Here is a 22,796-nt window from a genome sequence, read left to right on the forward strand (position 1 = left end):
TGGGAAGGTTTGGAGTGCTGTTGTTGTTGGTGGGTGTCTGCGTTTGTGTCCTGCCTATGTATGTGTGCCCTGGCTTTGGTTGTGTGCTGGAGGATGGGGATGGGGATGTCCATGATCTGGATGCCTGTCATGTCACACCGGTTAGGTCCACATCTCTCGTGGCCGACGTGAGTGTACCAAGGTCCGCTGGTCCAGGCTTGCGGGGGTAGAGGGTCGGACCCCAGGAGGCCGGGCAGGGGGCGGGGGCGCTCAGGGCCGGCCCCGGGGCGGGGCGAACCGCCCAGGGCTGGGGGCGGGGCGGTCCGGCAGCCTCACTTCGGCGAAGTTGGCGGCGCGGAGGCTGGCCCGGGACGCGCCCGGAGCCCTGGGAAAGAGGGAGGAGGGAGGAGGGAGGAGGGAGGGTCGCGGCCGCCATGGGGCCGGGGGCCCGGGGCCGCCGCCGCCGTCGTCGCCTGATGGCCCTGCCACCACCACCACCGCCCATGCGGGCGCTGCCCCTGCTGCTGCTGCTAGCGGGGCCGGGGGCTGCAGGTGAGGGATCAGGGACATGGAGGGTGGGACTGGGGTTGCAGGGGCGGGGAAGCACAAAATCCCCTAGGTTTGGTACTTAGGGGACCTGTAAGCCCAGGACTAGAGCCGGGGCAGAGGTGCAGGAGCTGGGGTCTGTATGCCAGTCATGGGGCGTGCAGGGATTTGTTATAGGAAGGAAGGGCCCTAGAGGCCCAAGGAATCAAGATCCTTGAATGAACCAGGAGACGGAGCCTGGAGACTCGGATGTGGGAATCTGGAATTTGGGGGCTGGAATTTGGAGGCGAAGTGTATCAAAAGTTCCAGGCTCACCCCATTCTACTTCTGCTTGGGAAGGTTAGGGTGAAGGCTCAGGGACCCCCAAGGCCTAGGACCCCCTTGCACAAAAGGTTCTCCCCCATCCCGGGCGGGCCGGGAGTGGTGGTGGTTGGGGGGGCAAAGTGGGGGCGCGAAGTTCTCTGAGCTCTGAACTCGGAGAAAACTTCTCAGGCCGGAGAGCTGCAAGACCTGGCACTGGAGCGCGAGGAGCCGGAGCTGAAGCCCCAGCGGCGCCCGCGCCCCCACCCCTGCGTGCCGCCCGCTCCCTCTTCTGGCCGCTAGGATCCCACAGTCTCAGTACCCCGCCTCTCTGCCGGGAGAAGAAGGGGCGAGGCCCACGTGCTCCTCTCCGGCTTCTGGGCCCCCTCCCTATGGCCGGAGCCCCTCCCCAGCCGGCCCGGGGCCCCCCGCCCCTCCTCCTCCAATCTTCACTCCCCTCCCCCGCTCGGGACAATGGCTGCGCCGTCTAGACACCCCCTCCCCCCGGCCGGCCTCGCGCTTTCTTTGCCAGACAAAGCGGGACCCATGGAGGGCCAGAGCGGGGAATGAGGGGGCGCCCCCATCCCTGCCCCGGGAGGCCTGATCAGCGGGGGAGGGGCATAAGCCGGTGGCCTGGGCCAGGGGTTCTAGGGAGCCCACGGTGGGACTCAGGGTTGGGCCCGGTGAGAGTTGCAGAGAGGGACCGGCGTCCCCAGTTTCGCCTCTGGGATCATCTAGGCAGGACCGGGCAGGAGCCACCGCCCCCGCGGGGCCAGCGCAGACTCATGGCCTGTCACACAATGAGAGATGCAAATGTGCATGTGCTTAGGTTTAGCACACCCACTGATGCACACTTGGCACACACAAGACACACCTACGTGTTCACTGTTCATATGCTGATGTGCATTCATACAAGGTCAAATATGATCACACATGCATGGCTCTACCAGGACTTGATGTGCATTCATAGTCAAGGTCATACTCATAGGTGCCAATGCATGACCTGTACAGACACACCCTGGCCACACAGCTGTATGAATAATGCTGCTCATATAGGTGGATGCACAGCACATGCAGCTTGCATGTTTGTGTGCACATGCAGTACTTGACTATGCTGTTCACAGATAGCCAGCGTGATAACATGCACATACACTTTCACTATTAGCCACACAGTGGCCTAATACTCTCAAGTCTTCACGGACTGTCACACAAACTCACAAGCATGTGTGCACAACATACACAGGGCTCGCACAGTCGTGTCTCCTATCAAACAGTTTCCAGTGTGATGTCACAAAAATGACTAGGTCCCTCATTCTTAGCTCATTCTCTTGTGTTTCTCTCAGTTGCTGTCTGTCCTATCCCCCTTCCCCCCATTCTTTCTCCCTCCAAGGAACACACTTTGGCAGTGGCCCGCACCTGCCTGAGCACATAATTCTCCACTAACTCAGACCTGGCCACACCTCTCACCCATCTGGCAAGACTGACACACCCAAGAGGGACACAGCCCTGAGGGATGGGGACACTGGATAGGGCAGCACACATCTTGCAACAGAGGCCTCTCCCTTACACTACACACCCTGCTCATGTAGTACCCAAAGCCATCTCTACTGCTGTCATTAGTTACTCCTGCGTGCACACTTTGCCTGCTCTTTCAAGAGCCAGCAGACTTGGCTGACTGAGGTAGATACCCCAACATTAAGTGAAGGTAAACCCAGAGGCCCACCGTTCCCCGCCTCCTCTATTCTTCCAGGACATGGGCTTGAAGATGTACCCCTTCTCTATTAAGCACATCTTAATTTGGGCAACTTCCTGAACCCCCACATCTGGCACAAGTCAACTCCTCCTTCCCACCCCTGCCTTGTGGTTCCCAGGGCTTGAGCTGGCAGGGACAGCTGCGGCCCCAACAGCTGGGGCTGGGGTGGGTGGCCGTGGGAACTGTAGATAGGGGGCCTCTCAGTACCCACAGAGACACTCTTCCAGCCCATGCAGCTGTTGCCTGGCAGACAGGAAAGGAGGGTCTGTCCTTTTGGTTTGGGGTTCTGGGTGCCTGTCTGACCTCTCTACCTTCTTTTGCCCTCACATAGCTCCCCCTTGCCTGGATGGAAGCCCATGTGCAAATGGAGGTCGGTGCACCCAGCAGCCCTCCCGGGAGGCTGCCTGCCTGTGAGTGTCTGGCCCAGTGCCATTAGTGGCCCTGCATGGGGAGGGAATCTGTCCTCTTCCTCTGCCTCTGTGTCTCCTGGGGATTGCTGGTATCACTTCCTCCATGTGTGTGGCTTGGGTAACCTCTTGTGTTTCTCTATTGGGAATTAGACAGAGTTAAGAGCGGAGGCTCTCTGAACTTCATCTGGCTGGGGTTCAAATCCCACATCATGTTGCTAAGTGGCTGAGACTTAAGCCCGTGAAGTCACAGTATTCTGGAATGGAAAATTGATTCCCAGGGCCAATGACAGGGACTTGACAATGTTGAGGACTCCCATAGCCTCTCATTATCTCAGGATTCAGGAGGCACAAAGGCTGCCTATACTAGAGTCCTGTTGTACTGCTCTCTGGATTGTGTGACCTTAGGTTAGTCACTTCTCTTTCTGTACCTCCTGCATCTGTGAACTAGGAAGGTTTTCCCTGGCATATGACCGTGAAGGAGCCCAAGAATTATTTCTTCAATAATACAAGGAAATGCAGAGGGTTGGGGGAAGAAGAGCAGGGGTTGGGGAAGAGCTAACTAAAGGCAGACAGAGCTCTGAGTCCTGGGACATCTGGAGCCAGTGCTGAGAACCCTCGGAGGGAGCCACTTTTGCATCTGTAATGCCTTTTCTTTCACGAGGTTGGCTGTGAAGATTTGAAAAGGACCTTAAACTGGGTGGTTTACATTTGTCTTTCCCAGCAGAAGCAGGAGGATTGCCTTTAGTTGGAGGTCAGCTTGCACTACAAATTGAGTTCCATGCCTGCCTATGCCACAGAGTGAGACTGTCTCAAGAAGGTTTTGTCTTTGTGTTCAAAGGCAGGGGCCCCAGCGAGATAGCTCAAGTAGATAAAGGAGCTTGCTGCCAAACTTGGCAACCTGAGTTAAATTCTGGGGACCCACAAGGTGGAAGGGGAGAACCAACTTCTACAAGTTGTTCTCTGACCTCCACACACACACACACACACACACACAAAATAATGTAATAAAACATTAAAAATACATTTAAAAATGAGAGCGACTTTCGAAGCTCTTTGAGGGCTGGAGGTGTTCAGTGGTGAGTGCTTGCTTAGCCTGGGCTGTGTGTGTGTGTGTGTGTGTGTGTGTGTGTGTGTGTGGAGGGGGACAGGGTGGGACGAACCTCAAGGTTTGTGTCCTTATTGGGCTTGTTTTCATTTTAATAGTAATAGCAGTCCATCCAGCAGCTATTAATTAGTTCATAAATGTATTCATTTACTCAGTACCCTGTGGGCTAGTCAGTGGGTCAGCCTCAAGCTAGGTGGGACCTGGATGACTTCCGATATAGAAGAGCCCCCTTTGGGAGCCGGGCGGTGGTGGCGCACGCCTTTAATCCCAGCACTTGGGAGGCAGAGGCAGGTGGATCTCTGTGAGTTCGAGACCAGCCTGGTCTACAAGAGCTAGTTCCAGGACAGGCTCCAAAACCACAGAGAAACCCTGTCTCGAAAAACCAAAAAAAAAAAAAAAAAAAAAAGAAGAACCCCTTTGAAGTCAAACTGGCAGATTTCAAGTCAAGTGGCTGGAACCCCATTTAGCTTCACCTGGGGCCTGCTGGCCGAGGAGTATCCTGAGGCTGGGGGTTTATGCTGGTGGAACTGGGAGGGCAGCTTGGAAGGAGTCACTTGGAAGGTAGGTTGAGCCACCGAGGCCGGGCGCCTGCGCAGTGGATCTACACGCCTGGACTACTGCCGACAGGTGAATACGCCCGAGGCCGCCCCGCCCCTTGACAGGTGAATCACCGGCTCACGCGGCCTCCGGGAGCCCGGATCGCGGGAGTGGAGCCTGCTCAGGCTCCAGAGTAGATCTCGTGGGGAGCCTCACCCTATGTCCCTCTCAGCCTTCAACCCTCTCCTTTAATTTCTCAACACCTCCTGTCTGCTTAGGGGTGACCCTCCAACTGTCACTTTCTTCCACCGATACCCCCTCAAATCCGTGTGCTCCCTTCCCCCACCCCTCCCCACCCCAAGTAGGCTCCAGAGCTCTCCCTCGCTCGGTCCTCCCCTGCCTTGCCGGTCGGTCAGTTTCCTCCTTGGAAGCCGCGCTCTCCGCCCCCGCCCCCCTCCCCACGTCTCCCCCAAAGCTCAGGCCGCGGGGCGGGGCGCAGGGCCCGGGTTGGAACCGGCCCGACCGGTCGGCGGGGGCGCCGGGCGTAGAGCGTGGGAACCCGCCCGCGGCGCAGGGAGGGGGCCGCGCCCAGCCTGGCTATGGTACCCGCAGTCCCCGGCGCCCTGCACGCAGCGCCCCCTCCTGGCTCGCCATCGTCACCGCTCTACTGGTCTTTGGGGAAGGGGTAGAGCATCTCCTCTCGGTTTCCAGAATTCTAACGCCTCCCCCACCCCTGCCGGGCTGAGCCTCTACTCATTTAGCTGGGAACGGAATTCCGGGGCCTGGCGCGCGGGGTGGGGTGGTGGTGGTGGGGAGTATTGTAAGGTGACGCTAAAAACTGAGTCACCGGCTTTGAGTTCTGCCCCTGGCCTTGGTTCCGCTTGAGCTAGGGGATCCACGCAGGGAGTCGGAAGGGTAGGGTAGTGGAGAGGAGGGTCGAGGTAGGGGTGATGTAGGTTGTGTCACTACAGAACCAGAACCTTTCATCCACCCTCCTTAGTCCTCCTCACCCCTGTCCTTGGGAAGGCTGAAAGCTTAAAATCTTCAGTTCTTAGTTTCTTACACTCAGGATACCTTGGTGGGTTTGGGGACGGGATTGCAGGCTGCGGGCGCTCCTTCCAGCATGAGGGCTGAGGTTGCCCATGAGAAGCCCCGCCTGATCCATGGAAGGACGGTTGTGTGCGCTTGAGAGAAAGGAGTTTAGGGTTTGTGGCTATCTTCTGTCTGTCCATGTGAGCGAAAGTTTTCCATATACGCGCGGGAGGCTGTGGTTTGGTGTCTGTTTGCCAGGCCAGTATGCCCAACTGTATGTCTCTGTGTGGCTTCTGGGTCCTTCAGGGTGTGTCTTAGGAGTCTTAGGCTTTTCTTTTGTTGCCCTCACCACCTGGAATGCCCTTCCCCACATCACCCTTTGGCTCATCCTTTTTACTTTCTTTAGTGTGTGAAAATGTAACACCCACTCATTCTGTCACCCGTAGGCTGCCTGTGAGTTCCCTGTGGTTGCTGTAACAGATTATCACAAACAGGGTGGTTTAAAACAACAGAAATGTACTCTGGAAAAATCTTGGAGGTCGGAAGTCGGAAATTAAGGCGTTCCCAGGACTGGCTTTCCCTACAGACGTTCCATGGCTCCCCTTACTGTCTCTTCCAGCTTCTGGCTGGCTCAGGCAGTCCTTGACTTATGACTGCCTCACCCTACTCTCTGCTTTGTCGGCACATGGCCTTTCTTCTCTCTATTCCAAGTCAGTTTCTACCTCAGTTTCTCCCTCTCTTCTCTTGTGACCCTGACTTCTTTCTCTTGTGTCCTGGAGTGGAACCCAGGGCCCTGCACACGCCAGGCAAGAATTCTGTCATTGAGCCCCATTCCTAGACTTTCTCTTCTAAAGAGACTGTGTGTTCAGGGGGGTGAAATGACTCAGTGGTTTAGAGTACATACTGCTTTTGCAGAGACCCCAAATTTGATTCCCAGCCCTCAGTTGGTTACCCACCTGTCATTCCAGCCCCAGGGGTTCTGATGATCTCTTCTGGTCTCTGAGGACACTGCACTCAAGTGCACACATATGTATACACATAATTAAAAAGAAATAAATAGGGGCTGGAAAATATGGCTCTGCAGTTAAGAGCACTTATTATTCTTTCGTACAACCTGGGTTGGGTTCCTAGAACCCGTATGATGGCTCACAACTATCCTTAATGTCTGTGCCTTCTTCAAACCTCCATGGGCAGCAGGCATGCACATTGTGTACATACATGCATACAGGAAGAACACTCATCTGTATGAAAGTAAAGTAAGCCAATCTTTAAAAGAAAAAGATATCTGGGCTGGAGAGATGGCTCAGTGGTTAAGAGCATTGCCTGCTCTTCCAAAGGTCCTGAGTTCAATTCCCGGCAACCACATGGTGGCTCACAACCATCTGTAATGAGGTCTGGTGCCCTCTTCAGACATACACACAGAATATTGTATACATAATAAATAAATATTTAAAAAAAAAAAAAAGAAAAAGATATCTGTCATTTGGAATGGCTTGGATAGTCCAGAGTGAATTCATCTTGAAATCCTTCATAACCATATTGACTAAAATTCTTTGCCTTCCTTCTTTTTTTCTTGTGCTGGGGATCGAACTCAGGGCTTTGTGCATCCCAGGCAAGTGCAGTATCACTGAGCTATATTCCCAACTCTCTTGTTTAAAAATAAATATATATTTATTTTGAGACAGGGTCTTGCTTTGTGGCTAAGGCTGGCTTTGAACTCCTGATCCACCTGCTTAAACCCCCCGACTTCCAGGTTTATAAGTGTGAGCCACCTCCTTCTAAAAAAATAAGGTGAAGTCACAACTTGTGACACGTGGACATGTTCTTCAGGGGAGTACCATGGCTTCACAAGCCCTGTGGCTTATACAAACTTGCTGGAATGTTTTATGCTAATTTGTTGATTTATTTTCTTTGCCTGACCTGGTTGTGAGGACCAAGAGGGTAAGAATCACTTTTATTTTGTGTGCTTCTGTGTTGTAGTTTGTAGTAGGTGTCGATAATATTTGTTATCAGATTAAATTATTATGGCTGGGACTGGTGGTGCGCACCTTTAAGCCAAGCGATCTAGAGGCAGAGGCAGAGTGGGTTCCAGGCTAGCCAGGAGTATGTAGTGAAGCCCTATCTTAAAAAAAAGAAAAAAAAAGAAAGACTAAGTGGATGTTTGACAATTTATTTGGCACATGTGTTTGGTGATTGTGTCTTGTGTTATCTGTTGGGGATTGCCACGCTTAATATTGTCCTCACCACACATCTCTTCCCACAGGTGCCTGCCAGGCTGGGTGGGTGAGCGGTGCCAGCTGGAAGACCCTTGCCACTCAGGCCCCTGTGCTGGCCGTGGCGTCTGCCAGAGTTCAGTGGTGGCAGGCACTGCCCGATTCTCCTGTCGCTGTCCCCGTGGCTTCCGAGGTGAAGGGGTGGGCTTGGATGGGAGCCCGAGTTAGGCAAAGATGTGGTCAGTCCCAAGCTCACCCTCTCCTGGTTCTTCCAGGCCCAGACTGCTCCCTGCCAGACCCCTGCCTCAGCAGCCCTTGTGCTCATGCTGCCCGCTGCTCAGTGGGGTCAGATGGCCGCTTTGTCTGCTCCTGTCCACCTGGCTACCAGGGTCGAAGCTGTCGAAGTGATGTAGATGAGTGCCGAGCGGGTGGATCCTGCCGCCACGGTGGTACCTGCCTCAACACTCCTGGCTCCTTCCGCTGCCAGTGTCCGCTTGGCTACACGGGGCTGCTGTGTGAGAACCCCACAGTGCCCTGTGCCCCTTCCCCGTGTCGTAATGGTGGCACTTGTAGGCAGAGTAGTGATACCACTTATGACTGTGCTTGTCTTCCTGGTGAGTAAGTGGTGCCCAGGGGAGGCAGCTGGGGACGATAGGCTAGCCTCCTAGTGACCATCCTTACCTTGTCCTCCCCTACTAGGCTTTGAAGGCCAGAATTGTGAGGTCAATGTGGATGACTGTCCTGGACATCGGTGTCTCAATGGGGGAACGTGTGTGGATGGTGTGAACACTTACAACTGCCAATGCCCTCCTGAGTGGACAGGTGGGCACTCGGGCTGTAAGGAGCTGGGGCTGACGTCGGGTGGGTACACAGGCAACCTAGACCAGTTCATCTTTGTGTCCTAGGCCAGTTCTGCACAGAGGATGTAGATGAATGTCAGTTGCAGCCCAATGCCTGCCACAACGGGGGCACCTGCTTCAATCTACTGGGTGGCCACAGCTGTGTCTGTGTCAATGGCTGGACGGGTGAGAGCTGCAGTCAAAATATTGATGACTGTGCTACGGCTGTGTGCTTCCACGGGGCCACCTGCCATGACCGTGTGGCCTCTTTCTACTGTGCCTGCCCTATGGGCAAGACAGGTGAGTGGTCATTTTCTTTGTAGGCAACAGGATGCCAGTTAGGGTTTCAGAAAGGAAGGTGAAGATAGACTCTGATTTGAGTATTAGAAAGATTGTGATGGGGCTGGGGTGTTGATTATCAGTAGAGTGTGTGCTTAGTGTGCACCAGGCCCTGGTTCAGTCCTTAACATGAAGGGAAGCAAAGATGAGGAAAAAAGGGAGGAGGGAGGGAGGGAGAGAAGGAGGGTATGCTGGATTTGGGAGGCAGGCTGAACCTCTGTCCTGTGAGGGACGGTATACAGTCTAAGACAGATACCACTGGACTTGGGGAACTACTGAGATGTCTGACTGGGAAAGAAGCAGCACCTTGGGCAGTTAGAAAGGGTAGAGTGTGTTAGAGGGGTACATGGATAGCGGGGAATGGTGGCACACACCTCTAATTCCAGTGGCAGATCTCTGTGAGTTAGAGGCCAGCCTGGTCTACAGAGTGAGTTCCAGGACAGCCGAAGCTGTTACACAGAGAAACCTTGTCTTGACCTTCCTCCCAAAAGTTTATTTTATGTATTTGTGTTGTCTGCATGTATGTCTGGTCCCACATGCGTGACTGGTATGCTCAGAGGCCAGAGGAATGAATCAGATCCCCCGGCACTGGAGTTACAGATGGTTCTGAACTGCCTTATGGGTGCTGTGAATCAAAATGAGCTCTTCTGGAAGAGCAGCAGTGCTCTGAGCTGTTGAGCCATCTTTCCAGCCCTTGGTGACTTGTTTCTAAAACATTTCCAAGTTATTTTCAGATGGTTTAGAAGAAGCAGATTAAAAGATAAGTAATAGTGAACCAGACGCTCTGTATGTGAAACATATTCTGTATATTTCAGTTTTTTTCATAGTAAGAAAGAGCAGATATGGGCTGCAGGGATGACTCAGCCATTAAAGGCTAGGCTCACAACCAAAAATTTAAGAGTTTGGTTCCCAGCACCCATGGCTGTCTCTCCAGACACTGCTGGTTATAATATAAACAAGAAACAGGAGGCATCCAGGTGTGGTGGTGCACGTCTTTAATCCCAGCACTTGGGAAGCAGAGGCAGGTAGGTGAGCCCAGAATAGCCAGGGCTACACAGAGAAATCCTGAAAAACAAACAAAACAAAACAACAACAAAAAGAGGAAGCAAGCGAGATGGGCCAGATGGGCTAGGCGTGTGGGAACTTTGAGCAGACCTGGGGACCAGCGCTCTCTCTCTATCAAAGAATAAAAAACAGATATATTCAATTCGGTCACACTGGGAAGAGCACAAAGGGACCCAGTGACCACTCCCCACTCAAGTCTCTGTTCGCTCTCTTTCTATCAAAGAATAAAAAACAGATATATTCAATTCGGTCACATAGGGAAGAGCACAAAGGGACCCAGTGACCACTCCCCACTCAAGTCTCTGTTCAGGGACCCGAAGAGAGATTAAAGTTTAAATAGAATGCCAGGGATATGCTCACCTAAGCTCTGCTAAGACCTGAGTCCCCAGGAGGTCATAGTTCATAGAGGAGAACCTGGTGCTATTGTCTTGTTTAAATGTATGTGCTAAGAAGGGCTTCAGAAGTGGCTGCAGGGTTAACAGTGGCTGCTCTTGCAAAGGACCCAGGTCCAATTCTCAGTACCCACACAGCGGCTACCATCTATAATTCTAGATCAAGAGCATCTGATGTCCTTTTCTGACCTCCTAGAGTGCCGGATGTGTGTTTCATGCTTGCAGGCAAAGCACTTATACACATAAAATAAATAATTATTTTTAAAAAAAGGTTGTATTGTGGTTGGATACTCACCCCGATATGAGGCATTTATATTAACTTCGTCCCCAGAAGGCTCAGGGAGCATCTTGATCTTGGCTTACCTTTTCTCAGGCCTCCTGTGTCATCTGGACGATGCGTGTGTCAGCAACCCCTGCCACGAGGATGCTATCTGTGACACCAACCCTGTGAGTGGTCGGGCCATCTGCACCTGCCCACCCGGTTTCACTGGAGGGGCATGTGACCAGGACGTGGATGAGTGCTCCATTGGTGAGAGGGGCACCCTCTGGAAATGAGTCTGAAGACAGGGGAGAGTCTGAGCCTGGTTGGCCATGTTCATCCTGCCTGTGCCCTTCTTCTGCAGGTGCCAACCCCTGCGAACATTTGGGTCGGTGTGTGAACACACAGGGCTCCTTCCTGTGTCAGTGTGGCCGTGGCTACACTGGACCTCGCTGTGAGACCGATGTCAACGAGTGTCTGTCTGGGCCCTGCCGCAACCAGGCCACATGTCTTGACCGAATTGGCCAGTTCACCTGCATTTGTATGGCAGGTGGGTGTTGGCTGTGGCTTGGGTGGGTCCTGAAGGCTGGGCATGGAAGCACTTGCCTGTAATTCCAGCACTTGTGAGGCAGAGGCAGCCTGGTCTACATGGTGAGTTCTAGGATTATGAAGTGAGACCCTGTCTTGAATAAAATGAAATAAAATAAAATAACATAAGAAGGGGCTAGAGAGGTAGTTTAGTGATTAAGAGTAGTTCCTTCTTTTCTAGAGGAGTGAGTTTGGTTCTCAGCACCCATATGGGGCAGTTTGCAACTGCCCGTTGCTCTAACTCCAGGGGATATACCACCCTCTTCTGGCCTCTGAGGATACCCCCCCCCCTCTCTCACACACACAAACAAACAAACAAAAAGCATTTCAAGTCAGCTATAACACTTTCAGTACATAGGGAATTGCAGATCAGCCAGGGCTACATAGTGAGACCCTGTCTGGAACACACCAGGCTGACCTTGAACTCACAGAGATCCACCTGACTCTGCTTTCCAAACATTGGATTGAAAGGTATGTGCCACTGTGCCTGGTAACAATATTCCTTTCAAAAATTGCATTCCTTTACATGTGTGTATGTGTGCTTGCGCATGCATGTGTCTGTACATATGGATGTATGCACTGATGAGTTCATGGCATGATGTGAGTGTGATTACAGGACAGCTGTCAGGAGTCAATTCTCCTTCACCATGAGGGATTCAGTTGTCAGCCTTGGCAACAAGTGTCCTTATCTGTTGAGCTGTCTTACTGGCCCCAACCTAGGTTTAAAGTAAAACTTCCTGGCTGGAGAGAGGGAGCGAGTTCTGTGTCTTTAGGGTAAAACTCTGTGACCTTGTATAAGGGAGGAGCAGGACCAGAGCAGAATTTTGCCGGATGGTATTGGAGGGGAAGCTTCATCAACTTCGGTCCACATGAGACCACAGTCGGGTGAGGGTTCAGTTGTTTGAAACTAAATCTGAGTTTGTGCTCGTGGACGCCTGTAATCCCAGCATTTGGGTATCTGAAGCAGGAGGATCATTAGTTGCAGGCTAGCTCAAGGTATGCAGAAGGAACCTGTCTCAAGGAAACAACAACAAAATCAAAGCCCTGAAACTAAAGAGAAAAAGACCTCCCGAGGGGAACTCCCCATGACTCATCCCATCCCCTTTCAGGCTTCACAGGGACATACTGCGAGGTGGACATAGATGAATGTCAGAGCAGCCCGTGTGTCAATGGTGGCGTCTGTAAGGATCGCGTCAATGGCTTCAGCTGTACCTGCCCATCTGGTGAGGATCCTGGGGCAGGGAGCCTGGTGTGGCAGGTTATGACACATTGAAAATTAAAGTAATTAGCTAATTAGTTACTTTTTTTGTGTAGATGGGTTCTGTTCTTCCACTATGTGGGTCTTGGGAATCGAACTCAGGTGGTCGGGCTTCGCTGGCAAACCCTTTCTCCTCTGGGATGTCTCCCTGGCCTTGAGTACACTGATATTAATTTAAAACAAAGCAAAGGGGGGTTTCCCACTCAAATAAGGCAGGGAGCCTGCTTTGATTATGAATATCACCTTTCTTCACGCCTTACTCCCAGGATTCAGTGGGTCCACGTGCCAGCTGGACGTGGACGAATGTGCAAGCACTCCCTGCCGGAATGGCGCCAAGTGTGTGGACCAGCCCGATGGCTATGAGTGTCGCTGTGCAGAGGGTGAGGGTGGACCGTGAGACTGTGGCAAGAACCACAAGGTGGGCTGGAGGGCTGGTGGGTGTCAAGGACCAATAACAGAATTAGGGGCAGACTCAGAGGAGTGTTTCAGTGAGGCCAGGGCAGGGCGAGTGACACCCGATGTATAGCTGATGATGGAGGTAGGCAGGGTTCTGGGCAGGATTCAAGGTGCAGCTGGCAGTGGGATTTAAAGAGGGAGCTTCTGGGTCGGGGGTGGCACTTGGAGCTGGGTGGCACGGGAGGGAGAAGGAGCGCGGCCTGACACCCGAGCTAGAATTGGGTTGAGACTACAGCCATGGACAAGTGGGTATCCTCCTGTTCTTGCAGGCTTTGAGGGCATCCTGTGTGAGCGAAATGTGGACGACTGCTCTCCGGACCCCTGCCACCACGGGCGCTGTGTCGACGGCATCGCTAGCTTCTCATGTGCTTGTGCCCCAGGCTACACGGGCACACGCTGTGAGAGCCAGGTGGATGAGTGTCGCAGCCAGCCCTGCCGCTACGGTGGCAAATGCCTAGACTTGGTGGACAAGTACCTCTGCCGCTGTCCTCCGGGAACCACAGGTGGGGTTTGGGGCTGAGCTGTGACGGGAATCGGACACGGGTGTGTCCGTGGGTGTCGATGAAGAGTTTGGAAGTGGTGCTTGATAATAGTGGCGACTCCCTGCTCGATTTCCCTCCCTGCAGGTGTAAACTGCGAAGTCAACATTGATGATTGTGCCAGCAACCCCTGTACCTTTGGAGTCTGCCACGATGGCATCAACCGCTATGATTGTGTCTGTCAGCCGGGCTTCACAGGTGGGCAGATGGTTGCCATGGAGTGGGGAGGGCCTTGTAGCATAAGGATTAAGCTCCAGTGGCTTATGGGTGGGCTTCCCCCCACCTTTATTTTTTTTTTAAATTACATTTTATTTGTTTGTGTATGTGTGAAGTTCACAGGACAATTTGGTAGAGTCAGGTCTCTCCCACTATATAGGTTTCAGGGATCCAACTCAGTCATGGTAGCAAACATTTTTTTCCTTGTGAACCATTTTGCCATTCCCTTCTTCCCTTTATTTGCACACACACAAGATTTCCTAGGGGCCAGACGTGATGATGTACGCCTGTCACCACAATCCTCAGGAGGCAAAGGTAGCCTTGGTGCAAGTTTGAGGCTAATCTGAGCTTCATAGTGAGCACTAGGCCAGCCAGGGCTACATGGCAAAATCACATTTCACAATCAAACAGCACAGAGAATGCTGGAGAGCTGGCTCTGCTGCTCTTGTAGAGAACTGGGGTTCAGTTCCCAGTGCCCCCATGCTAGCTCATAACAGCAGACACAAGGATCAGAGACCCACTGGGTGGTGATGGTGTATACCCTTAAGCCTAGCACTTGAGAGGAAGAGGCAGGAGGATCTCTGTGAGTTCAAGGTTAACCTGGTCTACAGAGCTAGTTCCAGGATAGTCAGGGCTACACAGAGAAACCCTGTCTCGGAAAAACATCAAAACAATGACCACAACAATAAAAAGAATCAGAGAGCCACTCATCCACACACTCAGGAATCCCAGAAAACATAAGCTGGAAACTATAATATACATGCAGAAGACTTGGTGCGGGCCCGTATAGGCATGTGCATACTGTCCTTGTCGTTGTGAGGTCATATGAACTATGAACATGTTGATTTAGAGGGCCTTTCTTCGTGTCCTCCATACCTTCTGTTTTCCCCTCTCCTGCCTCCTCTTCCTCAGGGTTCCCTGAGCCCCGAGAAGAGGGATTTGATGGAGATACCCCATCCATCTAGGGCTGAGTTTTCCCAGGTCTCTTACTCTGCACAATGGCTGTGGTTCCCTGTATTTGTTCCCATCTGCTGCAGGAGGAAACTTCTCTGATGATGAGCAAGGCACTGATCTGCGAATGTAACAGAATGTCATTAGGAGCCATTTTATCACTACTTTGCTTTTCTCTTAAGATTAGTAGTATTTGGTTGTGTCATAGGTCCCAGGGCTATCTAGTCTCAGGTTCTTGGCTTCTGAGGCAAATGTCGGGTATTGGTTTCATCTTGAGTAGGCCTTAAGTCAAATCAAATATTGGCTGGTATATTGGTTGGTTACTCCTACAAACTAAGGGGCTCCTTTACACTAGCAGGTCTTGGAAGCAGGACACCATTGTAGATCAAAGGGTTTGTGGCTGGGTCGGTGTCCTTCCTTCCTTCCTTCCTTCCTTCCTTCCTTCCTTCCTTCCTTCCTTCCTTCCTTCCTTTCTTTCGGCAGGGTTTCTCTATAGCTTTGGATCCTGTCCTGGAACTAGCTCTTGTAGACCATGCTGGCCTCAAACTCAGAGATCCACCTGCCTCTGCCTCATGTTTGCGGCACCACCACTAGGCTTTGGGTTGGTATTCTTGTTTTTCCCTTGGTAACTTGCAGAGTATCTTCCTGTACCAAATACCTTAGAATGTAGACGGCTCTATGTAGGCACCAGTTCTATTTCTCCATGTTCAGTGTGTTTCACAACTGCTTGTTGCTCCAGTTCTGGGAATCTAATGCCCTCTGCTGACTTCGGCTCTATGTAGGCACCAGTTCTATTTCTCCATGTTCAGTGTGTTTCACAACTGCTTGTTGCTCCAGTTCTGGGAATCTAATGCCCTCTACTGACTTCATGGGCACTGGGCACACACCATGGTGCACTAATGTACATACAAACACTCACATGAAATAAATAAATAATAAATAAACAATAAACTTTTAAAAAGCAGGAAAAGAAAGGAGAGATGATGGAGAGAAGGAGGGAGGAAGGGAGGCTGGCAGAAAGAGAGAAAGAGAGAGAGAGAGCGCACACCTACTTCGTGGCATCCTGAGCTTGCTCACTCATTGGTTTGAGGTTCTCACCCTGTCAGCAGAATGTGGGCCCCACATGGGGATGCAGCTGTGTGATACAGAACAAAGTGTCCCCTCTCCCTCAGTCGGCATCACTGTCTTGGTTCTGGGACGAAGTTGCCTGTATGCTTCTCAGGGCCCCTCTGCAATGTGGAGATTAACGAGTGTGCATCCAGCCCTTGTGGAGAGGGTGGCTCCTGTGTGGACGGGGAAAACGGCTTCCGTTGCCTCTGCCCACCTGGCTCCCTGCCTCCTCTCTGCCTGCCTGCGAATCATCCCTGTGCGCACAAGCCCTGCAGTCACGGAGTCTGCCATGATGCATCTGGCGGGTGAGGCCCCTCCCCAACGCTGGACTCCTCTTCTGCTGTCTCTCTGGTCACCTGCCACCCCTGACTGCCTCCCCCACCAGGTTCCGCTGTGTGTGTGAGCCTGGTTGGAGTGGCCCCCGCTGCAGCCAGAGCCTGGCTCCAGATGCCTGTGAGTCCCAGCCCTGCCAGGCGGGCGGCACCTGTACCAGTGATGGAAGAGGCTTCCACTGTACCTGTCCCCCTGGATTTCAGGGTGTGTGTCCCCACCTTCCTCCTCAGAGCCCCTGATACCCTTGTTTCTCATGTTTCCTTTCTACTCCTTTTAAAGCTTTATCCCCGTCCCCCCCCCCGCCCCACCCCCCACCCCCGTCCCACCCACCCCCTTGCCCCGCCCCGCCCGCCCTCCGCCCCGCCCCACCCCCACCCCTGCCCCGCCCCCCCGCCATCCGCCCCGCCCCGCCCCCCGCCCCGCCCCCCGCCCCGCCCCGTGTGTCTCTGTATGCGCATGCCTGTGTGTGTGGGCTAGAACCAGAAGGGGTAGGTGTCCTCTGCCACTCTATCTCTTCCTTTGAGGCAGGGTCTCTCCCTGAACCTGGGGTTTGTGCTTTCCTGGATAGGCTGGAAGCCAATGAGTCCCCGTGGTCCCCCTGTTTCCTTCTGACTTGCAACTGGGGTTACAGTTTGTTATATAGATGCTGGGGTCTGGGCTCTGGTCCTTGTGATTGGGCATGAGGTGCTCTTAAATACTGAGCCATCTTTCCAACCCCTCTGCATTTTCTTTTCCTTCCTTCCTTCCTTCCTTCCTTCCTTCCTTCCTTCCTTCCTTCCTTCCTTCCTTCCTTCCTTCCTTCCTTCCTTCCTTTCGTCTTTTCTGGATATCAGGGTGGGACTCCATGGCTGGTGGGCGGGAGCAGTGAGTCTTTCAAGACTGTCTAAATCCTGCTGATTCTCTACAGGCCGTCAGTGTGAGGTGCTGTCCCCCTGTACTCCAAGCCTCTGCGAGCATGGAGGCCACTGTGAGCCTGACTCTGGCCAGCTGACTGTCTGTTCCTGTCCCCCAGGCTGGCAAGGTACACCAGTGTCCCCTTCCTCTCTTTCCTCTCTTCCTCCCTTTCTACCTCCTTTTTTCTTCCTCCTCCTTCCCCTCTTCCTTCTTTTCCTGCTCCTTTGGGAAGCCAAATGGGACCCACCCCTGCTCTGCCTTTGAAGGTCCTTCCTTCTGGGAAAAGAGCTGGATCTAGACATTCACAGCCCTTGGGAGTCAGCTCAGGATAAGAGGGAGCCATCTAGGGCTGAGGATGCTGGAATGCCTGAGATTTGATGGCCATTTCCTGCCTCAGCCTGCGGGTTCTTGAGCTGCAAGGCCCCCTCACACCCCACTTTACCCCTCTAACCTAATTACTTCCCCTCTCACCTCCAGGCTCACGGTGCCAGCAGGATGTGGACGAGTGTGCTGGTGCCTCCCCCTGCGGGCCCCATGGTACCTGCACCAACCTGCCTGGGAGCTTCAGGTGTATCTGCCATGGGGGATACACTGGCCCTTTCTGTGATCAGGACATTGACGACTGTGACCCCAGTAAGTGCAGGGAGCCATGGGGGTGCTTCCCCAGGGAACCCACCCATCAAACCATATTGTGTGCCTGGCACTGTGTTGCTGTATCCTCATGCATGATGGCCTTAGTTCCACCTGCAGCACTGCTGAATAAATAAACAGTGGACTGGTGAGATGGCTCTGCAAGTAAAGGGGCTTGCTGCTAAGCCTGATGACCCGGGTTCAATCCTACAAGGTGTCCTCGGTTCTCTACACAAATACCATGTGTATACACACGTGCACATGTACACACACACGCACACACACAAAGTAATAATAAAAAATTACAAAAATGTTATAAAAAGTTTAAAAAATGTTTTACTTAAGCCAATTTAGAAAATATTTTTGGGCAGTGGTGACTGGCACACGCCTTTAATTCCAGCACTTGTGAGACAGAGGCAAGCAGATCTCTGTGAGTTTGAGGCCAGCCCTGGTCTACAAAGTGAGTTCCAGGACAGCCAGAGCTACACAGAGAAACCAAAACCAAACCAAACCAAAACAAAAAACAAAAAAGAAAAATATCTTGATGTCCACATACAAGTGTTTGAAAATTTGAATCTGCTAAATGTATTTTACCTCTGCAGCTTGTTAAATTTGAACTGGCAGCAATATCAGGGGCCCGTTAGCCTCATGGCTGGTAGTGGCTACACTGTTCACACAAGCCTGCACTGAGCTCACGAATCTGAGCAGGTATTAGAAGTACATGTGTTCCTTGGTACCCTGAGATTGGCCCCAAGCTTCCAGGGATACCAGACTCTATCGGTACTCCAGCCCCTTATTTTAAAATGGATTAATGTTTGCAAATAACCCACATATCAGAGACTTTCAGTCATCTCTAGATATCTTACTTTTTATTTAAATGTTTTTACATTTACTTATTATTGTGTGTATGTGTGTGGGTATGTATTTGCCACATGTAGAGGTCAGAGGACAGTTTTTGGGGATTCTGTTCTTCCACCTTGAGGGACCTGGGGCTCTGATTTAGGATATCGGGCTTGGTGGCAGGTGCCTTGCCTATGCTGAGCCATCTTACCAACTTAGACTTAATTTTTATTTAAATTTTATTATTGTGTGTATGGCGTGTGTGTGTTCATGTACACACATGCTATGTTGCATGTGTGGAGGCCACAGGACAGCTAGGGGTTGGTTATCTCCTACCATGTGGGTCCTGGGGATTGGACTCAGGTGGTCAGTCATGTGTGGCAGGCACCTTTACTTGCGGAACCACCTTCTTGGACTCTCTGGACAGCCTAAGCACTAAGCACAGTGCAGATGTCATGCGTGTGTTTCCTATGCTCTGTTGCTTAGGGGCTAACGAGAGTAAAGTTTTCATGTGCAGCCTTTGTGTGATCTCTGATTTTCACCCCTTCCTCTGCTGGTTGAACCTGCGGATTCTTGTAGGTGGATTTTTTTTTGGGCTGCCAGTTTATAGAAAAAAAAACTGACATGGAGACATTATTAATTATGAAAGATTGACCTTAGCTTAGGCTTGCTTCTAGCTAGTTCTTACAACTTAAATTAATCCATATCTTTTAGTCTGTATCCTTTTACACAGCTAGGTTACCTTACTCTGTATTGCCCATGCGGAGTATGTGTCTGGCTGCTTTCTCTTTCTCTGTGTCTGGCTGGTGACCTCACCTTTCTTCTTCCCAGAGCTCTCTGTCCCCAGGAGTCCCGCCTAGCCTCTTCCTGCCTAGCTAATGGCCGTTTGGCTCTTTATTAAACCAATCACAGTGACACATCTTCACACAGTGTAAAGGAATATTCCATAACAGATTCTGAATTTCAGGATAGATAGGGCCAGCTTTATAACTCACAGGGGATTTTTTTAAATTTTACTTTTATTAATAAATTAATTTTTTCCAGCCCAAATACAGTTTCCTCTCCCTCCCTCTTCTTTTCCCAGGACTCCACTGCCATCTTAATTCTTCCTCCCCATCTATTCCTCCTCCAAAGGAGATTTAAAAAATCCTCTGGGTTGAATCTGGCTTCTTGAGTTTTCTCCTGTGTGAAATGCAGTTGGGTCAGGGTGGGCTGATGTGGGCATAGGGAATGACCAGATTTCCTTCCCGCTCACTGCAGACCCTTGCCTCAATGGTGGTTCCTGCCAGGACGGCGTGGGCTCCTTTACCTGCTCTTGCCTCACTGGCTTTGCTGGTCCTAGCTGTGCTCGGGATGTGGACGAGTGTCTGAGCAACCCCTGTGGCCCCGGCACCTGTACTGATCACGTGGCCTCCTTCACCTGTACCTGTCCACCTGGCTATGGAGGCTTCCACTGTGAGAATGACCTGCCGGACTGCAGCCCCAGGTGGGTGGGGCCTGTGACAGAATGGGGATCAGGGAGGGCTTCCTGACCTGCCATCTGCCTGAGGGCTTGAATGTTGATGGCGCATGTCTGAGGAAAAGGCAAGGCTGGATGGGAGTCAGACTCCAGTCCTTGCAAGGCCCAGACTGGGACGGGATCCATAGGTGGCGGGCCAGATGAGATCGCTACAGAACTATAGCTTGTTGGGGAGAGTGAGGATCAGACATTGGAAAACACTTGATTCTAGGAGGGTTAGGGTGGCTTCAAGGTGGTGGAGCTTGACCCCCTTGTCTTATTCTCCAGTTCCTGCTTCAATGGAGGAACCTGCGTGGATGACGTTAACTCCTTCAGCTGTCTGTGTCGCCCTGGCTACACGGGCACCCACTGCCAATATGAGACCGACCCCTGCCTCTCCCGGCCCTGTCTGCATGGGGGCGTCTGCAACCCCACCCACCCAGGGTTTCAATGCACCTGCCGGGAGGGCTTCACTGGGAATCTGTGTCAGGTGGGTGGTGGCTAAGGTCCTTGGGGAAGAGTCCAGAAACCAGATGGGGCCTGTGGGGCATCCTGAAGGGAGAAGCCCATCTTGTTTCTAGGGTCTCTCCCAGCGCTGACCTTGAGGGCTTCTTTTGCAGAACCTGGTGGACTGGTGCAGCCAGTCACCCTGTCAGAATGGGGGTCGCTGTGTCCAGACTGCGGCCTACTGCATTTGTCCCCCTGGGTGGAGTGGCCGCCTGTGTGACATAAAAAGTCTACCCTGCAAAGAGGCTGCAGCCCAGATGGGTGAGGGGCAGCGTGTGTCGGGCGTGTGAGGCTGAAGGATGGTGCCTATCTCTTGCTAGCATTAGTCGAACAATGGGGCCACATAGCATGTGGATCTAATGAGGTGTATGGCTCAGTACGTGTGTGACCGTGGTATAGTTGGCCAGGATGGGGAGACAGCTGGGATGCTGTGTGTGTGTGTATGTGTGTGTGTGTGTGTGTGCATGACTGAGCCTGCATGGGCATCAAAGTTGGACATTATGGAAAGAGACCAGGCCAGTTGACAAGCTGCCTGACAGCCCTCTGGAATGTGGGTGAGACAGCAGGGTTGCTGGATTGTGTGATGTGGGCCGGAAGAGGGAAGGGTGCATGGCTGCCTCACACCTGACATCACCCTCTGCTCCTCAGGGGTACGGTTGGAGCAGCTGTGTCAGGCAGGTGGGCGCTGTGTAGACAAGGACCACTCCCACTACTGTATGTGTGCAGAGGGCCGCACCGGCAGTCACTGTGAACAGGAAGTGGACCCCTGCACAAGCCAGCCCTGCCACCATGGGGGCACCTGCCGCGGTTACATGGGGGGCTATGTGTGTGAGGTAAGTGTGCATTCCAGGGAGAGGGAAGAGAAGCTAATCATACATGGTGTGTTTCTTTTTACTGGTGGGGAACAGGAATGCTTCATGTGTGGAGGTGAGAACTCTACCACCGAGGTTTATCCCTAGTCCGCATGTCTGGTTTGTACAGTTACTTTTTTTTTTTCCCCCAAGGCAGGGTTTCTCTGTATCTTTGGAGCCTGTCCTGGAACTAGCTCTTGTAGACCAGGCTGGTCTCGAACTCACAGAGATCCACCTGCCTCTGCCTCCCAAGTACTGGGATTAAAGGTGTGTGCCATCACCGCCCAGCATTTTTTTTTTTCCAGTTTAGTTAGTTTTTGAGACATTGTCTGTCCATGTAGCCCTGGCTATCCTGGAATTTGCTATATAGTCCAGACTGGCCTCCAGCTCATAGAGATCCATCTGCCTCTGGCTCTCGAGTGCTGGATTGAAGACATTCGCCACCATACCTGGCTGCATGTCTTCTTTCCTCCTTCTTCTTCAGCAGTTTCACTATGTAACTCTGGCTGCACTTAAGCTATTAGAGATCCATCTGCCTCTGCCTCCTGAGTGCTGGGATTAGAGGAGTGTGCAGCCAGACCTAGCAGTCTTTATCTCTCTTGTGGGTATGTATCTCTGTGTGTGTGTGTGTGTGTGTGTGTGTGTGTGTGCACTGGCTGCACACAGTAGTGTGCTCAGAAGCCAGAGGAAGACAACAGGCGTCTTCCTCTGTTACTCTGCTCTATTCCTCTGAGGTCCTCTCACAGAACCTGAAGCTAGGCTGGTAGCAGTGCCCCAGCGTTCCTCCTGTCTCTTCCCCTGGCACCTGGTTACAGACACAGAAGACCACACTTTGCTCTTTGAGTGGTGCTGGGGATTTGAACTCAAATCTTCATGCTTGTGCAGCAGGTGCTCTCACCCACTGAGCCATTTCTTCAGCTCCTAACCCTCTGTCTTTGTGAATGGATTTGGGCACGTTTGTGTGAGTTTCTGTCTTCAGTTCTGTGTTTCTCTGTGGGCATGAGTGGCTCTGTCAGTGTCTGTGTCTAGATGGGTGTTTTTATGAACATATGTCCCCGTATGCTGAGTGTGCTGGTGGCCTTCACAATCTCACTGTGACCAAAAGCAACTTGAGGGAGGAAAGGGTTCGCTCACAGATGACAGTCCGTCATTGAGGGAAGCCAGGGAAGGAGCCCAGGGCAGGAAACTGCAGGCCGAAATGGGAGCAGAGACCACAGAGGGACATTGCTTACTGGCTCCTGCCCCCGGGGATGGGATCGCCCGGAGTGGGCTGGGCCCCTCCACATCAAGCAGTCAAGAAAATACCCCGACAGTCGTGCTGCAGGCCAATCTGAAGGAGGCAGTTTCTCAAGTGAG

General features: G+C 52.3%; 1 protein-coding gene across 1 annotated transcript in view; it reads left to right on the forward strand.

The window, feature by feature from the left end:
• Window positions 1–413: 413 nt before the first annotated feature.
• The window catches only part of Notch3 (notch receptor 3), a 45,340-nt gene continuing 22,957 nt past the window's right edge, over window positions 414–22,796 (forward strand). Inside the window, exons 1-20 of the mRNA XM_057769204.1 lie at window positions 414–531; window positions 2,910–2,988; window positions 7,926–8,068; window positions 8,151–8,489; window positions 8,575–8,697; window positions 8,781–9,014; window positions 10,884–11,039; window positions 11,134–11,319; window positions 12,467–12,580; window positions 12,882–12,995; window positions 13,341–13,574; window positions 13,698–13,808; window positions 16,000–16,192; window positions 16,273–16,424; window positions 17,128–17,241; window positions 17,592–17,747; window positions 19,845–20,070; window positions 20,371–20,572; window positions 20,703–20,850; window positions 21,238–21,422. Coding sequence (XP_057625187.1) covers window positions 414–531; window positions 2,910–2,988; window positions 7,926–8,068; window positions 8,151–8,489; window positions 8,575–8,697; window positions 8,781–9,014; window positions 10,884–11,039; window positions 11,134–11,319; window positions 12,467–12,580; window positions 12,882–12,995; window positions 13,341–13,574; window positions 13,698–13,808; window positions 16,000–16,192; window positions 16,273–16,424; window positions 17,128–17,241; window positions 17,592–17,747; window positions 19,845–20,070; window positions 20,371–20,572; window positions 20,703–20,850; window positions 21,238–21,422 — 3,327 coding nt within the window. The remainder of the gene's footprint in view (window positions 532–2,909; window positions 2,989–7,925; window positions 8,069–8,150; window positions 8,490–8,574; window positions 8,698–8,780; window positions 9,015–10,883; window positions 11,040–11,133; window positions 11,320–12,466; window positions 12,581–12,881; window positions 12,996–13,340; window positions 13,575–13,697; window positions 13,809–15,999; window positions 16,193–16,272; window positions 16,425–17,127; window positions 17,242–17,591; window positions 17,748–19,844; window positions 20,071–20,370; window positions 20,573–20,702; window positions 20,851–21,237; window positions 21,423–22,796) is intronic.

This window comes from Chionomys nivalis, chromosome 1 (genome assembly GCF_950005125.1).
Source record: "Chionomys nivalis chromosome 1, mChiNiv1.1, whole genome shotgun sequence".
Lineage (NCBI taxonomy): Eukaryota > Metazoa > Chordata > Mammalia > Rodentia > Cricetidae > Chionomys > Chionomys nivalis.